The sequence below is a fragment of the Harmonia axyridis genome, chromosome 4 (genome assembly GCF_914767665.1).
Source record: "Harmonia axyridis chromosome 4, icHarAxyr1.1, whole genome shotgun sequence".
NCBI lineage: Eukaryota > Metazoa > Arthropoda > Insecta > Coleoptera > Coccinellidae > Harmonia > Harmonia axyridis.
The window spans coordinates 4,019,933-4,043,857 of NC_059504.1; the positions used below are offsets into that span (position 1 = coordinate 4,019,933).

Genomic DNA, 23,925 nt, shown 5'->3' on the forward strand with positions numbered 1-23,925 from the left:
GATTCCTCCAACTGCCTTATCTGTTGCATGCCACCTATCAACACTTGCAGCATATAAGGCTTTCCTGCAAGGCATTCCATTAAAAATTTTAGTCATTACGAAATCTAAATCTTAATCTAACCAGTAATATGCTTTCTTTTCTTTAGATATTTTTCACTCAGCGAGATAAGGCACAACACTAAACAAAGTCATGTTATGGCAGCATGGCACATGCTTTATCTCGATCTTCGGTAATTCTGTTTAACTTTATCTGTGTTAATGTTCCTTTATCGTTGTACCTTTCAAGTCCAAGAGAGTATCAATTTTTCAATTTTGAATTAGGCCAAATCTATTCTATAGTATACTTCTTTTTCCCCCTCTTATTATTTTTTTATGTTTATTATCTGTTCTACCTCATGAAATCTTTTTGATTTTGGTTTTTACTATATTCCTGATGAGGGATCATTGCGAAATGGGTTGATGATTATTGGATTCCTTTAGTTTTATGCATCTCATCTCCCTACATTTTTATTAGTTTGACTATCCAGTAATTTAATGTTTTAGTTTTTTCGATGACTTGTTTCGTAACTTCGTTGCTTATTTTTAAATCACTGAGAGCATATTTGTGGTGTTATAAGCAGCCAACATCTGTTGAATTCCATTTGATTCGTATCGTAGGTGGCGCCGCCTAAATGTTGTCTAGCAATAAACAAGGTGACATAATTAAATTCTGTTCTATATTGTGTAAGGAGACGCGTAACCAAAATATATTGTTGTCGAAATCCAAGATGCACCATTTGGTAATCGCTGTCTAAAAATAACACAGTGAAGACGTTCAGTCAATCCTAAACAATCTCAATTGGGAACTTAACCTCGAATTTGTACGCATTTACGCGGAAATGTCATGGCCGCGAATTAGTGTTGCCCACCTTCGCAGTAACTATTGTTGAATGGGAGCCACCATGACGGCAATATAGAAATTGAAAATTGTCCTCTGGTGAACTTAATCAGTTACGAGAACAAATTTTGATTATTCAGAAAACCGGTGCATTACTTCGAATATTTGGTGAATTGGGCCTTTCAATCATGAATTTGGGAAGAATCAATTCATTTCATTATTCATTATTCATTTTATAACTGACGATATTTCAATTACGATGAATTTTGTAGCCATAAACGATGAATTTGTGGAAAATCAAATTGATTCATTATTCATTCCATTGTCATTTCATTATTCATTTTTTATTCATTTCATCATTCATTTTATTACTGGTAATATTTCAATTACAATGAATTTTGTAGCCAGAAACGATGAATTTGTGGAAAATCAACTCATTTTATCATTCATTACATTGTCATTTTATTATTCATTTTATTACTGGCGATATTTCAATTGAAATGAATTCTATAGCCCGCTATAACCGATGAATTTGTGGAAAATCAACTCATTTCAATATTCATTTCATTATTCATTTCAATATTCATTTTATTACTGCAGATGTTCCAATTATAATGAATCTGCGTGAATTTAAATAACATCATTTAAAATAATTCGCCTCAACACACGGTAGAGTAAGTTGTTTACAATTTTCACATAAGAATCACGCTTGTTTTTCTAATGGCTCTTCATAAAATCATCTATTCTAATTTTATCGTGCCTCTCATGTTGATGCTCAGAAGTAGGTCAGGATTTAATCTTAACTAACGGTCAAAATGAGTTGAACCTCCTTCGTGTATTTAATACTGTACGTATACATGCTTTCAACCGAATGTAAGTAGGCCATATCTGTTTTCCGCAGATTATTCCACTCATGAATTATGGCAGAACCGGATTATTACCAGCCGAGTTTCGACGAATTTGAAATTCCATTGCCAACAAGCGTCATCAAAACTGCGTTGGAAAGTGTCCCTCCAAATTATGCAGTTATGTTTGTTGACCACATAAAGTGTGTAATAATTTACATTAGCATAAATATCTCCCAAAACAATGGCGCTCTATTGATTGGCATTGGTAAAAAGGTCACTAAAATTCAATTTTATGTGGCGTCCGTGACGTCACTTGGAAGTATAAACAATCAAGCGGTTTTTTTTGAGGAGATCGTTTTGATGTTTCTAGTTAACTTATTATCAACTAACAGTTTTCATTACAAAGATTATCTACTTATATTCATTTCATTCTCATCTATATTGATCTATTTGAGGTAAAAATTCAATATTGTTTCATATGGCCTGAGTTGTCAATGGCTATTTTCTAGTGAAAAATTTCGAAATACAACAAAAAACAAACCAACGAATATGCAAATGACGCACGAATTTTAACTGTGATACTGCAACATCTTGTAGAACAAAATATTGCCAGAATATATCAGATTTACATAGATTCAATCTGTCATATTTGATATACGGAACCCACATTTCACTGCAAAAATCACTAAACCCACATTTTCATCGCGAGAATCACTAAATCCACATTTTTCAACGCAAAAATCACTAAACCCACATTTTTCAACGCAAAAATCACTAAACCCACATTTTTCAACGCATAAATCACTGAACCCACATTTTCCAACGCAAAAATCACTAAACCCACATTTTTCAACGCAAAAATCACTGAACCCACATTTTTCAACGCAAAAATCACTGAACCCACATTTTTCAACGCAAAAATCACTGAACGACATTTTTGGAAATATTCCATTGATTAAAAAAAATTTCAGTGAATTAGAGAAAATAATGTACATTCATACAGAAGGCTCATTCTAAACTTGCCACTTCTAGGCTCGTTTTTGAATTTGAAACTCGTGAAAGAAAATCAATGCCTTCTGCATTTAACTATATTGATATAAGGAAAAATAATAAGAGGCCTCTTTCCATTATTTTTGATTTTGGATGCATCAGAAAGGAAAAAACTTCGTGCTTCAAAAATCTAATAAATCTGTTCGGTTCATAATTTTCTCATTAAACTCGTGGATTCGTTCAAGGAAAAGCATTTCCCTCTCCACCTGAAATTTTCACTTTCGCGTTTCGGAATGTGTAGAAACCAAAACCAATTACCCAACAGCGTGGTATCTTGCCTTGTATTCCCGTGTTTCAATCGAGACTACACGAAATCCGCCTTTGATTCTCCTTGTCCCATAAGTGACGCAGATCATCTACAAGCCTAATGATGCGTTGGAGTACCAACTGCTATTTATGCAATAATGATTATACAACAAGGTCGATTCACTGAATGTGATGAACTGCTAGTGAGAGTGTACAATCTGATGTTGGTCACCCTCGTTCACGGCTTGCTGCTTCATATTATGAATCCTGATGCTGATCAATAAGTTATTGTCACTTTGCGCCGCTGTCCCATTGACATCGTTTTTGGATTAGACGCGGTGTTTCTTTAACCTACTGACAGCTCTAGCCGTTCTGTGAATTAGGCTGTAAGTGACACTTAATGCGATGCGGAATCCGTGGAATTTAATTTTTAAAGCTGATGTGTTTTGTAACCGGATGCAGCTCAGACGAATGCGTTTTTTTTCAGGTATTTCTACTTGTTGCGATAGGAAACTAGAATGGTATCGTGATTTATTTATACTCTGATGGAAGTCCATTATTTGAACCTGTCATTCTAGACGATACTATGTATATCTCTCAAATTATATTTTCCCTGTTTATCGTTTCTCAACACGTGGTGATATGGGTGTGGAGTGTTCGAATTTTTAAAGCATATTTGGTAACGATCTAATAATGTCAAGCTTTGTGTAATATTTCAATTTGATTGTATCATCAGAACCATAGAAAATTCAATGAGAATATTCGAAATAGAAATATCCAATATCGAATTTAAAATATTGAAAATAGCATGAAGTTGTTACGTCATTGGAACACTGACATTTGATTCGTTGGACATTGAAAACCAAGGAATACACGTGAAATAGATGGCGCTCATCGAAGTGCTTACAATGAATGCTAAATGTACGACATTATGGTGAAAATATACTTTTTTCATGGTATACATTGTAATGATAAAAGGATCCATTAACGCTAGTAGCAATTTCTTCCATATCAGTTTGTTAGAAACCAAATTATTTGAAATAATCTGCTGCCAGATATCCATGTCAATGTCATCATCTTCCATCCAAAGCCTTCTATTTAACTCGGACAAAATTCCATTCTCCATCAATTTAATTGTACGATCTGATATTAGCAATGGTGCCAACAATGATGGGAAAAAAGTATTCAACTTTCAAATTCGTATTTGAGACGAGGCATCTCCAATCGAAATTTCATAATCGAACCGTATTTAAATGTCAAATACAATTGATATTAAACTGTAGGTTTATTACCATTTCAACATGGGAAAAATTAATTTCACAAACGTGTTTATGACGGTTGGTATAATCTACACTTTCAATTTCAATAATTGCGACAATTAAGTGACGTATGTGAACGGAGAAATAAATTGGTGGAATTAATTGAAATTGTAAATTGTTACTTTACAAAATTGATAATACTTTTGTGAAGTTATATGAAATATTTATATTTTGAAGAAAGAATTTTACTGATTGATATTTTATTGGTGCATAATTCAAATCTGTCTGTAAAAACAATCAAATACAAAGCTATAATTATAAAAACGATTACTTCTCTTTATCGTGATTATTTTTTATATTATATTTTTTTTTTAACTTTTTTAAGATTATCACTCAGGATTTATATTAAAACCGTGTTTCAGAATTCTATGTTTAGATTGATATAAGTACTAAATACATATTTCAAAACCAAATTATCTAATAAAAGAAAAAATAAAATTAGATTTGTAGAAATCAAAATGATATGACAAATGATGATATGAAATTTTCCTCTAATCAATGAAATTGTTTTTCGGACAACAACGAAGGTATCTCTCATGTAGAAAATATCTCTGCGATTAGGAATTGGTTATTTATGCGTGGAAAAAAAACAAGAACGTTAACCACAATCTGTATACGCTCATATCAATATTGGTTTATTATTTTCAATAATCTTGTTAAATATTGAATATCTAATTAATCTAGAATAACAATCGTAATAACAATGATAAAAATTTGGGAGTTGAATCTGGAATCATTTTTACTTTTTTTTTTGCAAAAATTCAACGTAGAATAATCTCAATTTAATGCTTCCTATTTTGTATTTGAGCCGAAAGAATGAGAGTAAAATGTAAATCGAATTAAATATTCCAATTAACCAAACCAATAATTCAAGCATAAGATGCTATTAAGTGAGAACATATAATAATAAAAAAAAAACGTAATATCATAAACCTAAGCTGGCGAAGTTTTTCGATCAATGTCCCATTATTAGAAAGTTGCAGGTCTTAACGTAAATAAGATAATTAAATGTTTTTCCATCAAATAAAGCGCATACAACTTAATTGCAAGTATCGAAAAATTTGATATATAAGAGGCCATTTCCTTGAATACTATAAAGCATGAACGGAAGTACTAAGACATAAAACGAAGGATTAATGTTGCTGGGTTGGCCATTAGAAGCTCATTCATTAGCTTAACAGATTCAATTTTATTGAATCAGACCATTAAATATGAAATAAGTAGGGTGAACAACTAATTTTTGATAACTTTGCAATTTTCACTCAAATATATATACTTCAACTAAAAAATATTTAAGTTTATGATGAAGTGATTGGAAAATGGATAATCCATTATAACTTTGCTCCGAATGAACATGCAATAGTTTTCTTCGGGAAATTTGGTCTTATATTCGAACAAAATAATCCAGATTACAGGTCCTAGTTCAGGTCCTAGTTCTTGTCCTAGTTCCATCCTGATAGTCCTTGAACTATCATTGTCCTACTTCCCTGGATCTCCAGTGCTGCGCTTGAAGTCCTGGAAAATAGAATTGGCACGCGTTTCCAAGCTCTACAAGTGACCCAATTCACAATTGAAGACCTGCGACCTTGATTTGGTTTTGATAGCAATCTAGATAAATTGAAAATATCGATTTAATATGCTGGGTGAATTCACTTTATCCTACAAATATTTTATGTTGGCAACATCCTAATCTAATATTCTCCATTGGAAATATCGAACTGACTGGTATAACTGGATAAAAAATCAGAGTTGATGGAAGTAATATTGAATTATTGAAAAGTGACAAAAGCGTTGTTGGTTTCAGCATTTCTCTAGGCTTTTTGCATTTTTTGAGCGCTCGTTCTTCGTTTTTTGTAAGATACCTGTTATTGAAGGAAATGAAAAAGCCGATGAATTTGCAAAAAAGGCATCAAGGTTAAGACCTGTTGGTCCTGAGTCCTTTTGTGGGCTCGGAAAAGACCAATTTAAGGCAACGGTCTAACAATAGAAGTGGGACAAAAAAACCCTCTGGAGAAACCCTCCGTGTCTTGCCCAGGCAAAGAAATTTGTGGTGCTTTTACCGACCTATACCAGGAAGCTTCCGAAGCACCACGAGCTGAGCTTCGGGTAATGGTGGGACTGCTGACAGGACGCTGTCGGTGCAAAAACCTTTTGTACCGCATGGGTAAGTCAGCAGATGAGATCTGCAGACTGTGTGGAAAGGAAAAAGAGGGTGTTTTTTTAGAGCTATAGAACTTTAAATTGCAATAAAACAATGATGGATTATTCGATTGACATGAATTTTATTTATCCGCAAGATAATCTTGTGGCATAACATTTCAAATATAATTTCTGGCATATGACCGCCATGGCTGGCTCAGATGTAGTCCAATCTGGACGTCCAATTTTCGATGACTTTTTCCAACATTTGTGGCCGTATATCGGCAATAACACGGCGAATGTTGTCTTCCAAATGGTCAAGGGTTCGTGGCTTATCCGCATAGACCAATGACTTTACATAGCCCCACAGAAAGTAGTCTAGCGGTGTTGAATCACAAAATCTTGGAGGCCAATTCACAGGTCCAAAACGTGAAATTAGGCGGTCACCAAACGTGTCTTTCAATAAATCGATTGTGGCACAAGCTGTGTGACATGTTGCTCCGTTTTGTTGGAACCACAGCTCCTGGACATCAAGGTGGTTCAATTCAGGAATGAAAAAATTAGTAATCATGGCTCTATACCGATCACCATTGACTGTAACGTTCTGGCCATCATCGTTTTTGAAGAAGTACGGAGCAATGATTCCACCAGCCCATAAAGCGCACCAAACAGTCAGTTTTTCTGGATGTAACGGTGTTTCGACATACACTTGAGGATTAGCTTCACTCCAAATGCGGCAGTTTCATTTGTTGACGTAGCCATCCAACCAGAAGTGCGCTTCATCGCTAAACGAAATAAAATGGACGTAGTGCGCGATACGTATTCCGCACAGAACCATTATTTTCGAAATAAAATTGCACTATTTGCAAGCGTTGTTCAGGCGTGAGTCTATTCATGATGAATTGCCGAACCAAATTGAGAATAAATCACTTGACAACTGTTAAATCGGTCGCCATCTTGAACAGTAATGCCAACTTAAAGTTATATACCTCGAAAAAAAAACACCCGTTATTTTGGATCATGATGTAATCAATCACCCAAACATTTGAGGATCATTCATCATGATCGTGAATGAAAGCCATCATTTCACCAATCAACTGAATAGTGTCTTCATAGAAGGCCCCACTTCACCATGCAAAGGAAATGATCAAAATTCAAATTGATGCAACGTCCTAAAAACCACACGTAGCCATAGAGAGGGCGTACCTATAGAATCTAAAAAATTCTTGTTCTTCATAAAATTTCCCACATGTTCCCCCTCCATCTCACTCTCTTCCTTTCTTAAGGCACGTATACCTGCTTAGCATGAATTTAAGCACGACTTAGCGTCTCATGAAAGGAATACGAATGGTAAACAAGTGGAATAATACAGGCAGCCAAGCTTAAACCGTTAAGAATCAGTTAGTGCGATTTAGGTCACGGGTAGAAAATGACAACATCGCAAGAAACAGTAGATGCGTACCGTTAAAAAAGTGAATTAATACCTATAGGAGTCTTTAACAGGCTTACTACAAGTACGGCAAGATGAACCACTTGTTGACCAGTGTGGTGACCTCATATTAACGTCAACATTTAGATTTCTTAGGATCTATAATTGAGTTTGTGAGCATTTAATTTGTGGAGTGGCTTCCTCCGCTCAGCTAGGATGAATGAATAACGCTTCTTGAGAAAATTGGCCGTTGATGAAGCTGATATACTTGATTAATCATGATACAGTTAATCAGTTTACTATACTCGAGTCGGAACATACCCATTTTTAACCGTGATAACAGGCCAATTAAATAGTTCCCGGTCTACCATAGTAAAACACATTTTTTTGGCAAAATTCGATTTTATTATTCAACATAGTTGCTTTCGAGGGCGATACAGCGATTATTGCGATCTTCCAACTTTTCGATAACATTTTTGGGTACGATTTGTCTTTCTCTTCAAAATAGGCCTCAGTTTCGACGATTACTTCTTCATTGTCGCTAAATTTCGTTCCAGCGAGCATTCTTTTGAGATCTGACAACAGGAAAAAGTCGCTGGTGGCCAGATCTGGTGAATACGGTGGATGCAGAAGAAATTCGAAGACCAATTCATGCAATTTTGCCATTGTTTTCATTGATTTGTGACACGGTGCATTGTCTTGATGAAACAGCACCTATATTTCTTCAAATGGGGCCGTTTTTTAACGATTTCATCCTTCAAACGATCCAATAACGCTATATAATGATCGCTGTTGATGGTCTGGCCCTTTTGGAGGTAATCAATGAATATTATACCTTGCGCATCCCAGAATACGGATGCCATAACTTTGCCTGCCGACTGTTGTGTTTTTCCTCACTTTTGATTCGGTTCATCGTGTGCAATCCACTCAGATGACTGTCAATTGGACTCCGGAGTGAAGTGATGGAGCCATGTTTCATCCATTGTCTCATATCGACGCAAAAATTCAGGGTTATTACACATGAACAGCTTCGAACACTGCTCAGAATCATTAACACGTAGTTGCTTTTGATGATTGTGAGCTCGCGCGGCACCCATTTTGCACACAGCTTTCTCATGTACAAATATTCGTGAATGATATGATGTTCACGTTCAGATGATATCTTCACAATGTCTGCTATCTCGATCAACATCACTTTACGGTCATTCAAAATTATTTTGTGAACTTTTTTGATTTTTTCGTCGGTGACAGCCTCTTTTGGGCGTCCACTGCGTCCGCCGTCTTTGGTGCTCATTTCGCCACGTTTAAACTTAGCATACCAATCAACGATGGTTGATTTTCCTGGTGCAGACCCCAGAAACTCTTCATCAAGCCAAGATTTTGCTTCATCTGTATTTTTTTCCCTTCAAAAAGCAATACTTTAACAGCACACGAAATTTTTTTTTTTCCATCTTTTTTCAAATAACAAAAGTAGCTACACTCACAAAGCAATATCTCACAAACTAATGGTCGGACTGCTGTCAAATTTTGACACGTATCGTTTGAAGGTTGGTACTAACTAAAAATCATATGGATTTAATACTAGCACCGCTTTCTGTGCATCAGACCGGGGACTTTTCAATTGGCCTAATAGTTGTTTGATGACTGGTTTCTTCATTCGACAACATTAATTTCAATCTTACCCAATTGAATTTCAAGAGAATTATTTTTATATATTCTAAGTGCAAACTAAGATAAAATGTAATAAAATTCAGGTTTATTCACTTGTACAAGCAGTGAATTCGTTTCATTTCTACTCATTATCACCTTCATATTCCCATCTACGCAATACCGATGAAGGACGAAGTGCAATACTGATTTACATAACTTGTTTCAACATCAGAATCGAAAATTTCCTCGAGAAATGTCGATTGAAACTAGCAATCAGCTGATAAGTTCAGACTGTGTGGTAGATTCAAGAGTCATTTACTATACGTTGGTAATTTCATTTGGAGATAAATTCAGAGGAGTACAATTATCTCAGAGAGCCATACGAGTTAAGAAAATTCACATAAAAATTTTTTTTATTACTAATGTCAAAAAGTAACCACCAAGAATTGGTCAATGAACAAAAACCCTTGTATTGTTGAACAAAATAAGATCCTATGAATCAATATAGTAGGATAAACAAATTAATATTACATGAATTCATTAACACAATACCCAGGTCGTGTGCTATTCTCTATGATCTAAACTTTCACAACTTTCGCTTTTTACTTTCACAACAGCAATTAGCAGAATATATGGACTAAACAGAAGCAGTCTGTTTTTATTGACTACTAGGAATAAATAATAAATATGTTGGAGTACCGGGTGTAAGATTTATAAGTGTTTATCTATTCAACCTTGGCTTCAGTAAACACTAGAGATAATGATCTCTGAAATCAGTCAAAACACTAATTTGTCTCAAAATTAGAAACGGTATATCTCGCGCTATTTCGAATTCAAAAACTTCCTCACTTAATTAAAACACTATTTGTTTATTATTTTCAACGAAAATAATTAATTCAGTTCATATGTTGAAAAATTGGTTCATTAATTATTAATGTTGATATAATGCAAGATGTTTTGAAAAGTTAATCGATGGAATAGTCCAAACAAATAAAACATAATCTTAATGATTTTGCAGTAAAAAATATGATTAAATAAAGCTTTTGAAGACATACAGAAGAGCGTGTTGTTTTTTTTAAGTTTGGTTATTTGTTTCTTTCAATACCTCCGGCTTAGAAAAATATGTTCTGTATTTTTCAAATGACTACGTCCTCTGCAATATTTGGAGACGACTTTGTATGAAAAATGATGAATTTTAGAAATGCACAACTTTCATCATTTCAGAATTTCATTATTGAATATATTTTCACTGGCAGAAAATGTTTCCACAACTTTATCAGGCATTCATTTCTATATTAAACTTGAAAATACAATTCGAATCGAACCTTGAATTTTTTGGTCATTTAGATAATGAAGTTTTAATAGACTTCATGGCAATCTAGGGAACTTCTTTGAAATTAACAGGAAGGTCAGGTTAATAAGATATTCAAATTATAAGTAACAATAATATCGCTGAATTCCGAAAAAATTTCAATTTTTTCAGTGTTATTTATCTAATAGTAATTAATTTATGTTTCCTAAAATAAATAATTCATCTCATTTTGCTTGCAATCAATTAGAATAATCAACAGTTTCTCCTCTTTCTTTATGAGATTTGCCTAAAAACGGAACATAAGTTGAACTTTCATTGTTGGTTAGTATTTCCCGCAAGATATTATGTTAATGGCAATTCGAAATTTAATTAATGTTTTCAGGTATACCTCAAGCTCAAGATATTAGCTGAGATTTACGAATGTTTATTATATTCAATTTTACAGTCTAGTGGTTCCTCAATAATTACACGAATGCAGTCTGTTCTTGTCGAATTCGTCGTATGTTTTTCAAACATCGTTTATATTGAAGGATTGGACAGGAAACAACCCGAAAATTACCATTTTCACCTTCAAGAATGACCTCAAGGTTACAGAGAAATACTTTTTTTGGAAGGTCGTTTGAAATATTAGCCATATATTCCTGGTGTTATTATTATTATTGGAAATGAGAGGTTGCCGTGTTAACATTCACTTGAAATTTTTCTTCAATTCGGAGAGATTTCAGATCTCCGTTCATTATTTTTCGATTAGCAAGTTTCAAGTTCACGTACCTAATATGTCCTTGCAAAAATTCACAATGCGGTTTCCGCTAAAGCATTCTAAAGAATACAATTCTCCAAAGGTGATAGGAACCGAAAATATCAACTTTTTTGAAATACAAACATAAATTAAATCACTATAAATCATAACAAAATAAAAAATATATTAATATTGGGAAACTTCGAGTCTCTGATCGATTTCATCATTTTCCATCCAGGATCTAAGGCACATGAGGCATCTTATAGATTTGTCGCCTAACCTATTGCAGGTTTTTGTAACTGTAAGAGCAGCTTTGGAAAATTGTCTTTCAACAGGAGCTGAAGATGTTGGCGTTGATAAAAAATCCTTTGGGCAAGTTAAGATAGATATTTCTGAAACTACCAAAATCTACCTATAGATTTCATAGAAATGAGAGAAAACTACTAATAAAGTCACGCTGGCGAATGATTCAGTCTCTCGGTATTCAAGGAATCCCCTTATTTTGTTTGAGCGCGCACGAGATTGCAGAAATATATGGCGTGCGACGCGTGCATATCAAGCTCAAGTAATATCAAGTAGCTTGATATCGAATCAAGCAATAAATATCTAAAATCAAGTTAAGCCAAGCTCAAGGATGTATTTTTTCAGGAGCTCGATTTTCAAGTCAAGTAGTTGGTTAAAATATCAAGCTACTTAGCTTGATGAATCTCTATTAGCGAACAAAAGTTATTGGTATAGCAAACTGTCATAATTTTTTTCATACAGTTATGCACCAATGCTTATTATTAAAGGTACAAAAATGTTCACTTTTTGAATTACGTATTTGGAATTTGATATGAGATAAATGTCGATCAATTCAAGACAAGAGAACTTTACATCATTTTGAACTTATGGTTTCCTGTAAAATGGAAATAATAGCTTCCAACATTGCCATTACAACCATATTCAACGAGGTCATAGTAATTGGGGAATTTTTCGGAGAAATCTTGAATAAATACATCCCAAAGTCATTAGTTGAACACTTTCATGAAATCTGAAACTAAAACCACTTTCGCCAAACATCAACAATCTGGATCCTCTCATACAATGCTCACAAGAACGGGGTCTCTGATGTTATTGAGCGTTACGAAAGAAGCTAATCCAGCACAGAAAGTTGGTACTCTAATAATAGCGGTTCAAATTATATAAATACACACTCAACCAAAGTTTTGATACCCGGACAACATATAGGAACGTGCTTGAAGCCTGGCAGAAAACGGTGAAAGATGTCGGATAAACTAGGCTTATATCCCCTCTTGGACGTCTCCTTAAACTTAAAAGAAATAGAATTGAGTTGGCATCAGGATCTCGATCTTGTGTGTGGTAAAATATGTGGAAACGTTTGTCATTCGATATTATTGGTTTTCGATTTCTTCTACCTAAAAGTTCACGTTTGAGACACGTGAAAAGTGATAATTAGTATTTATTACTGATTGCCTCAGTTACACAGTATTTGTTACAATCTGCCTTCCGGATCTTGTAGACGGTGAAATTGAATAAAATATGGTTTCTGCTGTTTTTTTTTATTCATTTGGATAACATATGACAGGTCAGAATTGATATGAAAAAGAAATTTGAACTTGTCATGACTGAGATTTCCCAAATTTCTGTATCAGAAAATCCACCATGAGAGTGATTAGTAGCAACTATATTTAGATCATATTGAATCGATTGCTTTTTTTGTCTCATCGTTACTTCATTTTTCTATCATTGTTTCAAGCACAGTTGAAAAGCTAAAGATGAGACTATAGAGCCTTCATCTCGTAAATTTTCACATTTCAAGATTAAATTTACATAATAGATTCTTTTTTTCATTCTCTGATAATGAATCTTGTAATTGTCAAATTCTATGTAGAATTAATGTTTCTCTGATATTTCTTGCTCTGGTTTGGTTATATTTTGAGCAAGAAATAAAAAAATCACCGATTTTAGAACGCGTTTTTCAGATATGTATTTCCATAGTCTAGTACGTTCTAAGATGAAGATAAGATAAGGTTGTACTTTAGAAGTTTTATTTTGATTTATACTTATGAGTAGTTTATTCGAAATGTATCAAAAGCATAAAGTAATAAACATAGATAGAGGGAGTATACGCAATTTTTACATGTCCCCAACATGGTTAGATTACGTTGTCGGATTGTGATATATTTTCAAATCCACAATTTTACTATATCGTTGTGAATGTATATTATATTGAATGAAATATATTTATTTGAGTGATTCCCGATTAAATATGCAAATTTGAATATTTGGAATCCGATACTTTTCCTAATTGTCGAATTTATAATAAGCAGAATATTTATTATTTTCTGTATCTACCTGTTGAAATCCAAGTTTGGCAACTTTTGCTCTCCTAGTGTCATCGGTTGTTTCACGTCGTTTGGCGCGCTTGAATTTTGTTTTCTGAATTTCTGATATATTTAGGTATTTATTTCAATATATTTTGATTTAATATCAAACGTTGATTCACTATGGGACATAAGAGGTGCGTTCTTTCTGGAAAAACTCGCGAATTTAGTGAAATATCGTATCACTGATATGTTTTCATTTCCGCGCGCTGCATATGTCAAATTTGATAGTTCTTGTTGGGGACAAAATTTGCTCACTGAAAATGACATATGCTCTCTCTATCTATGTTCATTACTGTAAGAACAAGATCATCTGAAAATTCTACTTTTATTCTGAGCAATTTAGTTTCTAGTTTATCCCATCAAAAAGTCTTGTGCTTTTACATACGATAAAATATCAGCTTTAAATTCATATTATAGAATTTGTTAACAGGTTTAGATCTTTCTTTTAAGACATGTATGTGCACCATAACCTATATGTATGATGTATTTCGCTATATTGGCACCAAATTCGCATGGTAACCAATAATCTCCAGCATCCTTTAAAATCTATCGATTTAAGAGGCTGCATTTTCGTTATCACTCCGTATAGGTCACAAGATCGTCAATTTCCACCAATTAAGCATTCCTATACGATAAAAATGTACTTCCTGAAACTTATCGCCCAGTTGAAATTCGCAATAGAACCAGACGTGCATTCAGATCAGGCACGTCACTAGATCGTAAATATTCAATTGCCAGTCAGCTTGGTGTCGCATATAAGACGCGACCTTTGAGACCTTGCAATCTACGAAATGATTGTCGAATTTATCGACCTTGAAGTCTACCTGTATTTGAGTGTTTTTTTTTTACGTGGTTTGATATTCGATTAATTGGGCGCAAGTTCCCTACGGAGGAGAATAAGCGTCTATTAATACGAAGACTTCAAGGTCTGTGCAGCCTTAGTTGCAACCATTAGTTGCATGTCTAGAATCGTTTCCTTCTACGAGTATAATTGGAGAATGAGCAATATTATCCAGGTGTATCATTAGAAGGATACTATGTTGATTTTTAACGTTTAGAACGTACAATGAGGGCAGCGGAAACAAAAAAGGTAACGCAAGATCGGTGAACTCCTTCAGCTGTTTCATGCTCTGGTAAATCTGCATCTCTAAGCTACTCATCTTGGACTTGTGTTAGTCGTAATTGAAATTCCTTTCTTGAATTTTTATTAGAATGTTGGCCAAGTCTTAGTAAACGATATGTGGTAAATTTCTAACATTTCTTTTATAATTATTATTATGACATTAAAAAATGATGATGAGTTTGTAGAGATACTTTGGATATCATTGACTAGTCCGGTAACTCACATATATCTTCACAGATTATCGTCTACATATCATTATGATTTTTTTGAGAATTCATAATTGTGCAAGTTCTCAAGGATGATAATGAGCTCGAATTATTATGCAGGGTGTTCTGCAAGCTCTTCTCACGTTCCATAGTTAATTAACGTTTCATATTAACTCAAAATATATTGGAATAAATACCTAAATATATCAGAAATTCAGAAAACAAACGACGTGAAACAACCGATGACACTAGGAGAGCAAAAGTTTCCAAACCTTAGATTTCAGCAGATATATACCTATACACAAAATAATAAATATTCTGCTTATTATAAATTCGACAATTAGGAAAAATATCGGATTCCAAATATTCAAATTTGCATATTTAATCGAGAATCACTCAAATAAATATATTTCATTCAATATAATATACATTCACAACGATATAGTAAAATTGTGGATTTGAAAATATATCACAATCCGACAACGTAATCAAACCATGTTAGGGACATGTAAAAATTGCGTATACTCCCTCTATCTATGTTTATTACTCTATGGGTGGGATTATCCACAATGGTTTGATGCACAACCTTTTTGACTTCATTGATGATCTATAGCGCAATATTTTTAGAAATATGTGACAAGCACACCTTGTATATTTGGTGCTTTGTACTATTCTTGTATAACTCAATATAATTCTTTCAACTAATTGATATCTTTAATTTTCAGTCGCCATACGAAGTCCAAAAGAAGCTAGAAGAGGTCAGGTTGCTCGAGTCCAGGAAGTCAGCTAGATTGGCTGACACTGATACTGACTTTGCCCGCTTGGCAGACATGGCTGGAGATAGAAAAAGGCCAGCTTCACAGTCCATTGATGTTCCATACTCCAATGGCAGCCAAGGGTAGGTTTTAATTCATATCTTCAATAGTCAGAGGAAACAAGGATCCTGAAATATATTTTCAAATGTTCCTCAAGGGCAAATACCCTGAAATTGTTGGAAAATTAATCCTTGAACCACTCCTATCTCCAACGAAAAAATGTCGAATCTTAAAGGTTCCTCTTGCTTAAAATGTCATTACATGATCACATGTTTCATTATTTATGGCAAATTATTGTATTCGATATGAGTGCGTTAGGAAATTTGAAACCATTAAAAAAATAATTGATAATCTATCATTGTCAGCATCCAAACTTTCACTATCGTGCCTCAACTTCACTCAGGATTATTATAAACGAAAAGTAGCAACTACCTATATCCTAAGGATAGAAAGCTCTCCTGCAGAGAATAGACAGTTTCATTGTTCAATTTTTAAGATATTATTCCTGCAATTACATCTGTTTAATCTTTGTTATTGCTCATATTGGCACATCAAATGAGTCAACTGCAGGTGCCGATGACTTATATGGAATCATTGCAAAATTCCTTTTTTCCAATGTTAAACCATTGTCACTTAATTGCTTCATGCTAAATACGAAAATAGTATAGGTTTCGATTAGATCTAGTGCATGGAAACAGATTATTTACAATAATTATAGCATTAGATTTCGATAGAGATAAAATAATCGATTGCATCTCAAATATTCATGATTGGAATATTCACCATATATCTAATCAATATCAGATAACATACGAAAAATGTCCATTGCTCATTACTTTCAGAGATTAGTGAGGCAATATTGACTAATTTTCCTGTGGAATTAGTCAGCTACAAGTTACAACATAAGGTGAAGGTATATTGAACATCATCATTCATTTCAGTTCTCAGACCTCAAAAATTGTGGCCTATTAACAAAAATAATTGAAATTTTATCGAGATCATAGTTCATTTAGAGGAGTTTTGGAAAGAAAATACAACACAATCCAAAAGATCAATAATACAGTAACAGTATATCTGATTATTCGACAAATGAAATGGTCCAAAAATAGTTCCTTGGGGCACACCTATCAAGCATTTTATACAGAATTCAATTCTATTGTAGTTCCTAGCTATTCATCACTCTTATATAACTCCGACAAACAATACTGTGCTCATATCTAGCAATAATCATTCTTCCATAACATCATCTGGTTCTTAGATTTGAAAGTGATCTTCCAACTACTCTCCTACACATTGATGGGGAGTAAGAAAAGTGTGTCCCCTTCTGATCAAAAACGTCAGTGTGCTACGTTGTTCTGTCTTCGGGCTGAAACAGAAAGTTCTTCGTTGTGGAAACACCTTCACTAACTTCGTTACAGTTTCTTCGCAGTATTGATAATACACTTGGTGATCGGTAAGACCGGAACTCACGGAATGATCTAGAAACCGATAATATTGAAGTATTCGAATCGTGCAACGAGAGTAAAAGTACATATATAATCAATTTCCTTGAGGTGACAGAATAGCGGAGCAGCAATCACAGAATTGTCACAGATTTAATAATAACATTCTCAAGCTTTGAGGCCGAGGAGAAAGAAAAAGAACTTGCATAATTCAATGTCAATTGTTGTTTCTCTATCTTGGATCATAAGTGTCACTTATGTAACTGAGTTCGTTCTTCTGGAATAATTTTGCGGGAAAACAATGAAGTCTAAGCCGTTTATTTTCTTATCTTACCATTATCAATTTTCCCCGAAATTTAATACTTCATATAATTGGAGAAATCAATAGTTTTCTTGATATCTAATCGATCATCTCTATTATCAGCAATAAATTTCGGGGAAAAGTGGAAATGTTTTATTTCCGTTCGTGAATATCATTCAATTACATTACTTGAGTGGCTGTCATTTATTGTGTGATAGACATAAATATAAATTGAAAATAGGGATCAGATGTGTTCGATTCCACTGAAATGATGGATATCCTGAAAAAATTGAATTAGTTTTTAGATATTTATACTCGTATTCCTCCATATGTCTATCTTCTGGGAAAATTGTCTTTAGTACTTGTATATTCTCATGATTGGGATGAACTGAAATGAAAATTATAGATATCCAATAGTTGGTCTATTCAGTTGATCACAATAAAGAATATTTGTTTCAAAAAATGTTAAATCCTCAATCAAAATGTTCCAAAAACGATTGTATAAAATTTACAATTATATCTTTTTTCGATCGACTTTCGTTTTTCGAATGATGGCATCTCTCTATATAGCGATAAATTCAAACAATTGGTATTTACTCCACCCAAAGATAAGAGCCTACTCATCGATAAAATATTATTGAATTGATTTTTAGTAGCCTGAGAGAACTCAAGCCTCGTTTTAGAACCAAAGTATTCAGTTTATAGAAAATAATTTTTTTATCGCAAATATAAAAGCGTATTCGAAATTTTCTGTTGCAGATTTATCGTATTATTGTCACTAACATGGAAGTTAAAACATCAATAATGGCTTATCCAATCTCCTTTATCATATACGTACTTTCTTTTTAATTATTTGAGCAATTTTATGAGCAACCTGATGTATTGAAAGAACGAACAGTAATTTTGTCACTGAGCAGAATGTTGGCAGATACAGTTTATCATGGCATATTATCGTCTGCAAACTGACCATAAACTGTATTGCAATAAGAAATTTGACATAATCTCGCTGAAGGAGTGGGTCTGCCAACTGTTGATAAAATAGAAGGAAATAAAGTTTTCCTATATCAGCCATATGCTCCTGAACATCCTTGTCTTCGAGGACATTGGACTAGATTCGACAAAAAGTGATAAGATTGCATTTTAAAATAGTCGGGATGAATTACTATGCGTATGATTATTTTATAGATCGGTATGTATGTTCAACAGCTGACATTAAATCATAATATTTGTTTTTATTTGATATTGCCAGGTTTTTGTTGTTTATAAAGGCTGTTTTTTTTAGAGCTATAGAACTTTAAATTGCAATTAAACAACGATGGATTATTCGATTGACATGAATTTTATTCATCCGCAAGATAATCTTGTGGCATTACATTTTAAATATTATTTCTGGCATATGACCGCCATGGCTGGCTCGGATGTAGTCCAATCTGGACGTCCAATTTTCGATGACTGTTTCCAACATCTGTGATCGTATATCGGCAATAACACGGCGAATGTTGTCTTCCAAATGGTCAAGTGTTTGTGGCTTATCCGCATAGACCAATGACTTTACATAGCCCCACAGAAAGTAATCTAGCGGTGTTAAATCACAAGATCTTGGAGGCCAATTCACAGGTCCAAAACGTGAAATTGGGCGGTCACCAAACGTGTCTTTCAATAAATCGATTGTGGCACGAGCTGTGTGACATGTTGCGCCGTCTTGTTGGAACCACAGCTCCTGGACATCATGGTTGTTCAATTCAGGAATGAAAAAGTTAGTAATGATGGCTCTATACCGATCACCATTGACTGTAACGTTCTGGCCATCATCGTTTTTGAAGAAGTACGGACCAATGATTCCACCAGCCCATAAAGCGCACCAAACAGTCAGTTTTTCTGGATGTAACGGTGTTTCGACATACACTCGAGGATTAGCTTCACACCAAATGCGGCAGTTTTTTTTGTTGACGTAGCCATTCAACCAGAAGTGCGCTTCATCGCTAAACAAAATTCGCTTATGAAAATCGGGAATAACGGCACATTATTTTCTAAATAAAATTGCACTATTTGCAAGCGTTGTTCAGACATGAGTCTATTCATGATGAATTGCCAAACCAAACTGAGAATAAATCACTTGACAGCTATTAAATCGGTCGCCTTCTTGAACAGTAATGCCAACTTAATGCTATATACCCCGAAAAAAACACCCTTTACATAGGTCGAAAAAACACGAAAGACACATAGTATATTGTAGACATAAAAAATCCAACTTCCACATGACACTACGTACGATCGAAGAGATAAGAATCAAGGATAAAATATGAAAAGACGGTCAGAAACTAGGCCGAATTCCCGCCCCTCAAATAGAGGGGCCTGAAACGGTCGTTTCACTGTTTCACCCCTAACGCCAGCCCTGATACAGATCTGTGGTTTTCAAGGATGTAACTGGCGCATGAAAGAATGACCGCTAAAATGCTCTAATACAATCTGACGTCCAAAATACGTCTCCAGCAATGTAGAACGGAACTGATTGAATGAGTATGTTAACGGGACGATTTGCGTTCATTCATTTACAGCTATTGATATTTTTAACGGAAAAGGACTGGTATGGGATGGATACCTACGAAACGTCTAGTAATAATCAACCATTTACCGGCTCATTTCCTCAAGCCATAAAATTTTTCTAGTAGATGTTGCAAATTTCAAACCAGAGGGTTTATTATTTCCTCTACACTTCGTTTCCTCTTTCTCGTGAGAAATCTGGACGCATTGAAAAAATCATACGTGTATTCTGAAGGAATGTATTGTTCTACGAACGCTAAACCAATTTTGTTCAGGCAATCGCATAAGTGGCACTTATGATCTAACAATTATAACATTCTCTACTTACCAAAATTTCATAACAACTACCATTTTTTGGAATAGTACACACTTTTTTTGGGTACAATAAAGTTAAGAATTACGTAGAATTAGTGGAAACTATGCTTTAATATTCTTAAATTCTCGATTGTACAAGTTTAGTACCTACACAACCACCTATATAATAATAATAATAGTAATAAAGGTCTTTATTATTTAGACATTAGTTACAGAAAATATGTCATACAAATAAATAGGGCGAGGTTCAGTGTGGGTAATTGCACATTTCTGTACAACCCCCACCTGTTCTTACACCTAACCCAAAATTCGAGAGTGGCACTGAGAAAATAAGAGAAAAAAAAGAAACTTAAATTAAATTCAATGGAAGAATATCGCTTTTCAAAAAACCTAGGTGATTTTGGTGAAGAATAAAAGGAAAGATTTCATCAGAATCATGGAAGATCAATATCAAGGACGATGTAAAGGGAATTTTTCAGTGATAAGTGACTTATATATATAAATTTTGTAATAAATACTTTTTTCATTTAAATCAACATTGACACATGGTACAATGTTTATTCCTCTAAGTATTACAGGTATTAATGCTTACAAAATATTTACAAGTACTTATAAATACCCTTGTACTTCTGTTAATAGTTATAACGTGAATTACACACAAAAAACATGCTAAATGCATCTTATCTCACAAAATCACAAGGCTATTTCTTATTCTATACCAAAAAACTAACTAAATTTGGAACAGAATTCAGAATTTCAAAATCGTCTATAGTTTCCGCAGTGATTTTCATAATGAAATTCTCTGCTGAAAGTGGAAATCATAAATCTTATAAATTAAATTTGCAGTTGCAAAACTCCAAGATTTCTATAGCGTAGCATGATAATATTTATTGTGCTATAAAATAGACGTTTATGAACTATGTATAGAACAAGACACCTGGTGAATGGTTTCCTTGGTTTTGCTTCAGTGATCACTTCTTGGTAAAATTCTACGACTTCAAATTTCTCCACAATCATAAATAGTGGAAATCTCGAACAAATCCGGTAATAGAAAAATCATGAATTGAAAATACAGATCTTGTTGAATGAACGTAGTTATCACATCGTGTATTATTTTAGTAAAGATTCTTGCCTAATATCCTCCTACTCATTTTACTTGTGGAGTTACTCACAACTATATCAGGCATAGATAATAATTATTCAGATTTTGGGCGTGGATCACGGTCAATGCTTCAACTGTTTCCGCAATTCAAGGAAAACCTGCCTAGTGGTTTTTCACGAACCTCGTGAATGTACTCGAGCGTAAATGTTTCTCTGATTCAATGTTTTCATTGTAAATCAAGCGAGCACATTCCTAGATATGACGGCTTCCAGAAATATATATCGGGTGTTTTTTTTCGAGATATATAACTTTAAGTTGGCATTACTGTTCGAAATCGCGACCGATTTAACAGCTGTCAATTGATTTATTCTCAGTTTGGTTTGGCAATTCATCATGAATGGACTCACGCCTGAACAATGCTTGCAAATAGATCAATTTCATTTCGAAAATAATGGTTCTGTGCGGAATACGTATCGCGCACTACGTCTACTTTATTTTGTTTAGCGATGAAGCGCACTTCTGGTTGAATGGCTACGTCAACAAACAAAACTACCGCATTTGAAGTGGAGCTAATCCTCAAGTGTATGTCGAAACACCGTTACATCCAGAAAAACTGACTGTTTGGTGCGCTTTATGGGCTGGTGGAATCATTGGTCCGTACTTCTTCAAAAACGATGATGGCCAGAACGTTACAGTCAATGGTGATCGGTATAGAGCCATGATTATTAACTTTTTCATTCCTGAATTGAATAACCATGATGTCCAGGAGCTGTGGTTCCAACAAGACAGCGCAACATGTCACACAGCTCGTGCCACAATCGATTAATTGAAAGACACGTTTGGTGACCGCCTAATTTCACGTTTTGGACCTGTGAATTGGCCTCCAAGATCTTGTGATCTAACACCGCTAGACAACTTCTGTGGGGCTATGTAAAGTCATTGGTCTATGCGGATAAGCCACAAACACTTGACCATTTGGAAGACAACATTCGCCGTGTTATTGCCGATATACGGCCACGAATGTTGGAAAAAGTCATCGCAAATTGGACATCCAGATTGGACTACATCCGAGCCAGCCGTGGCGGTCATATGCCAGAAATCATATTTAAAATGTAATGCCACAAGATTATCTTGCGGACAAATAAAATTCATGTCAATCGAATAATCCATCGTTGTTTTATTGCAATTCAAAGTTTTCTAGCATTAAAAAAAACACCCTTTACATCTCCTGGAATTTATCCAAATTTTATGAATACTTGATTGATACGCTCAAAAGATCCTTACACTAAGTCAGAGCTTTTCTCTATTTTTTGATTTGCTAAGTCTTCAGTATCAATTTATGCAATTCTCAAGCTAGTATTGACTCATACTGTCTAAGATCTTCGAACGGCTTATGAATAGATTTTGAAATGTGAAGTCTAAGAATTTCAAGGTTTGTGAACGATCCCAGGTTTGCATTGAACCTCAACTCAATAATTGATTCTGTGTAAAATTTTCTTTCGATATCCTAGTTCAACTCATTGTGTAAAAAATGTTTACTATAAGAAAATATAATGAAATTAGTACATAATTGAAAATTAAACCATTTGGGCAAGAATCAAGACCGTTTCATAAGAGAATAATCTAGATTCATTTAATTGAGTCGGTGAATCGCTACTTTCATCGAGAACTTGACCATTCACTTTCACAAATTTACAACTGAAAAAAAATGCTTAGAATGTTCTACTCGATAGACTCGGTTTTCGACTACAGATCTCAACTCACTCCCAGCTCAATTGGATTCATTAACACTTAATCAGGAGCCACTGAATGAAGATTACGACAGATAATTGAGGCTCGTGTGTATGAAGAAGTGGCCTACTTTTACTCGTAACGAAAATCTAACGATTAAATCTGGCCTTATAAAAAGTTTCGACAATCTAGGTGGGGAATTAACTGACAATAACTTTTTCTCTGCGGTATTGTTGCGTTGATTAGGTTTGGTTCTTTCCTTTTATGCTTTATAAGATGATTGCAGAATCTATTGGTATTATGGAACTAATTTATATTCATGAGTAGATTTAGGGAATTCGACACGT

The 23,925-nt window shown here is 34.2% G+C and overlaps 1 protein-coding gene across 2 annotated transcripts in view; it reads left to right on the plus strand.

The window, feature by feature from the left end:
- The window catches only part of LOC123677651 (zinc finger protein 395), a 91,440-nt gene that overhangs the window by 21,018 nt on the left and 46,497 nt on the right, over positions 1-23,925 (plus strand). For both annotated transcript variants that reach the window (XM_045614306.1, XM_045614307.1), the window contains exon 2: positions 16,054-16,226. In XM_045614306.1, coding sequence (XP_045470262.1) covers positions 16,054-16,226 — 173 coding nt within the window. The remainder of the gene's footprint in view (positions 1-16,053; positions 16,227-23,925) is intronic.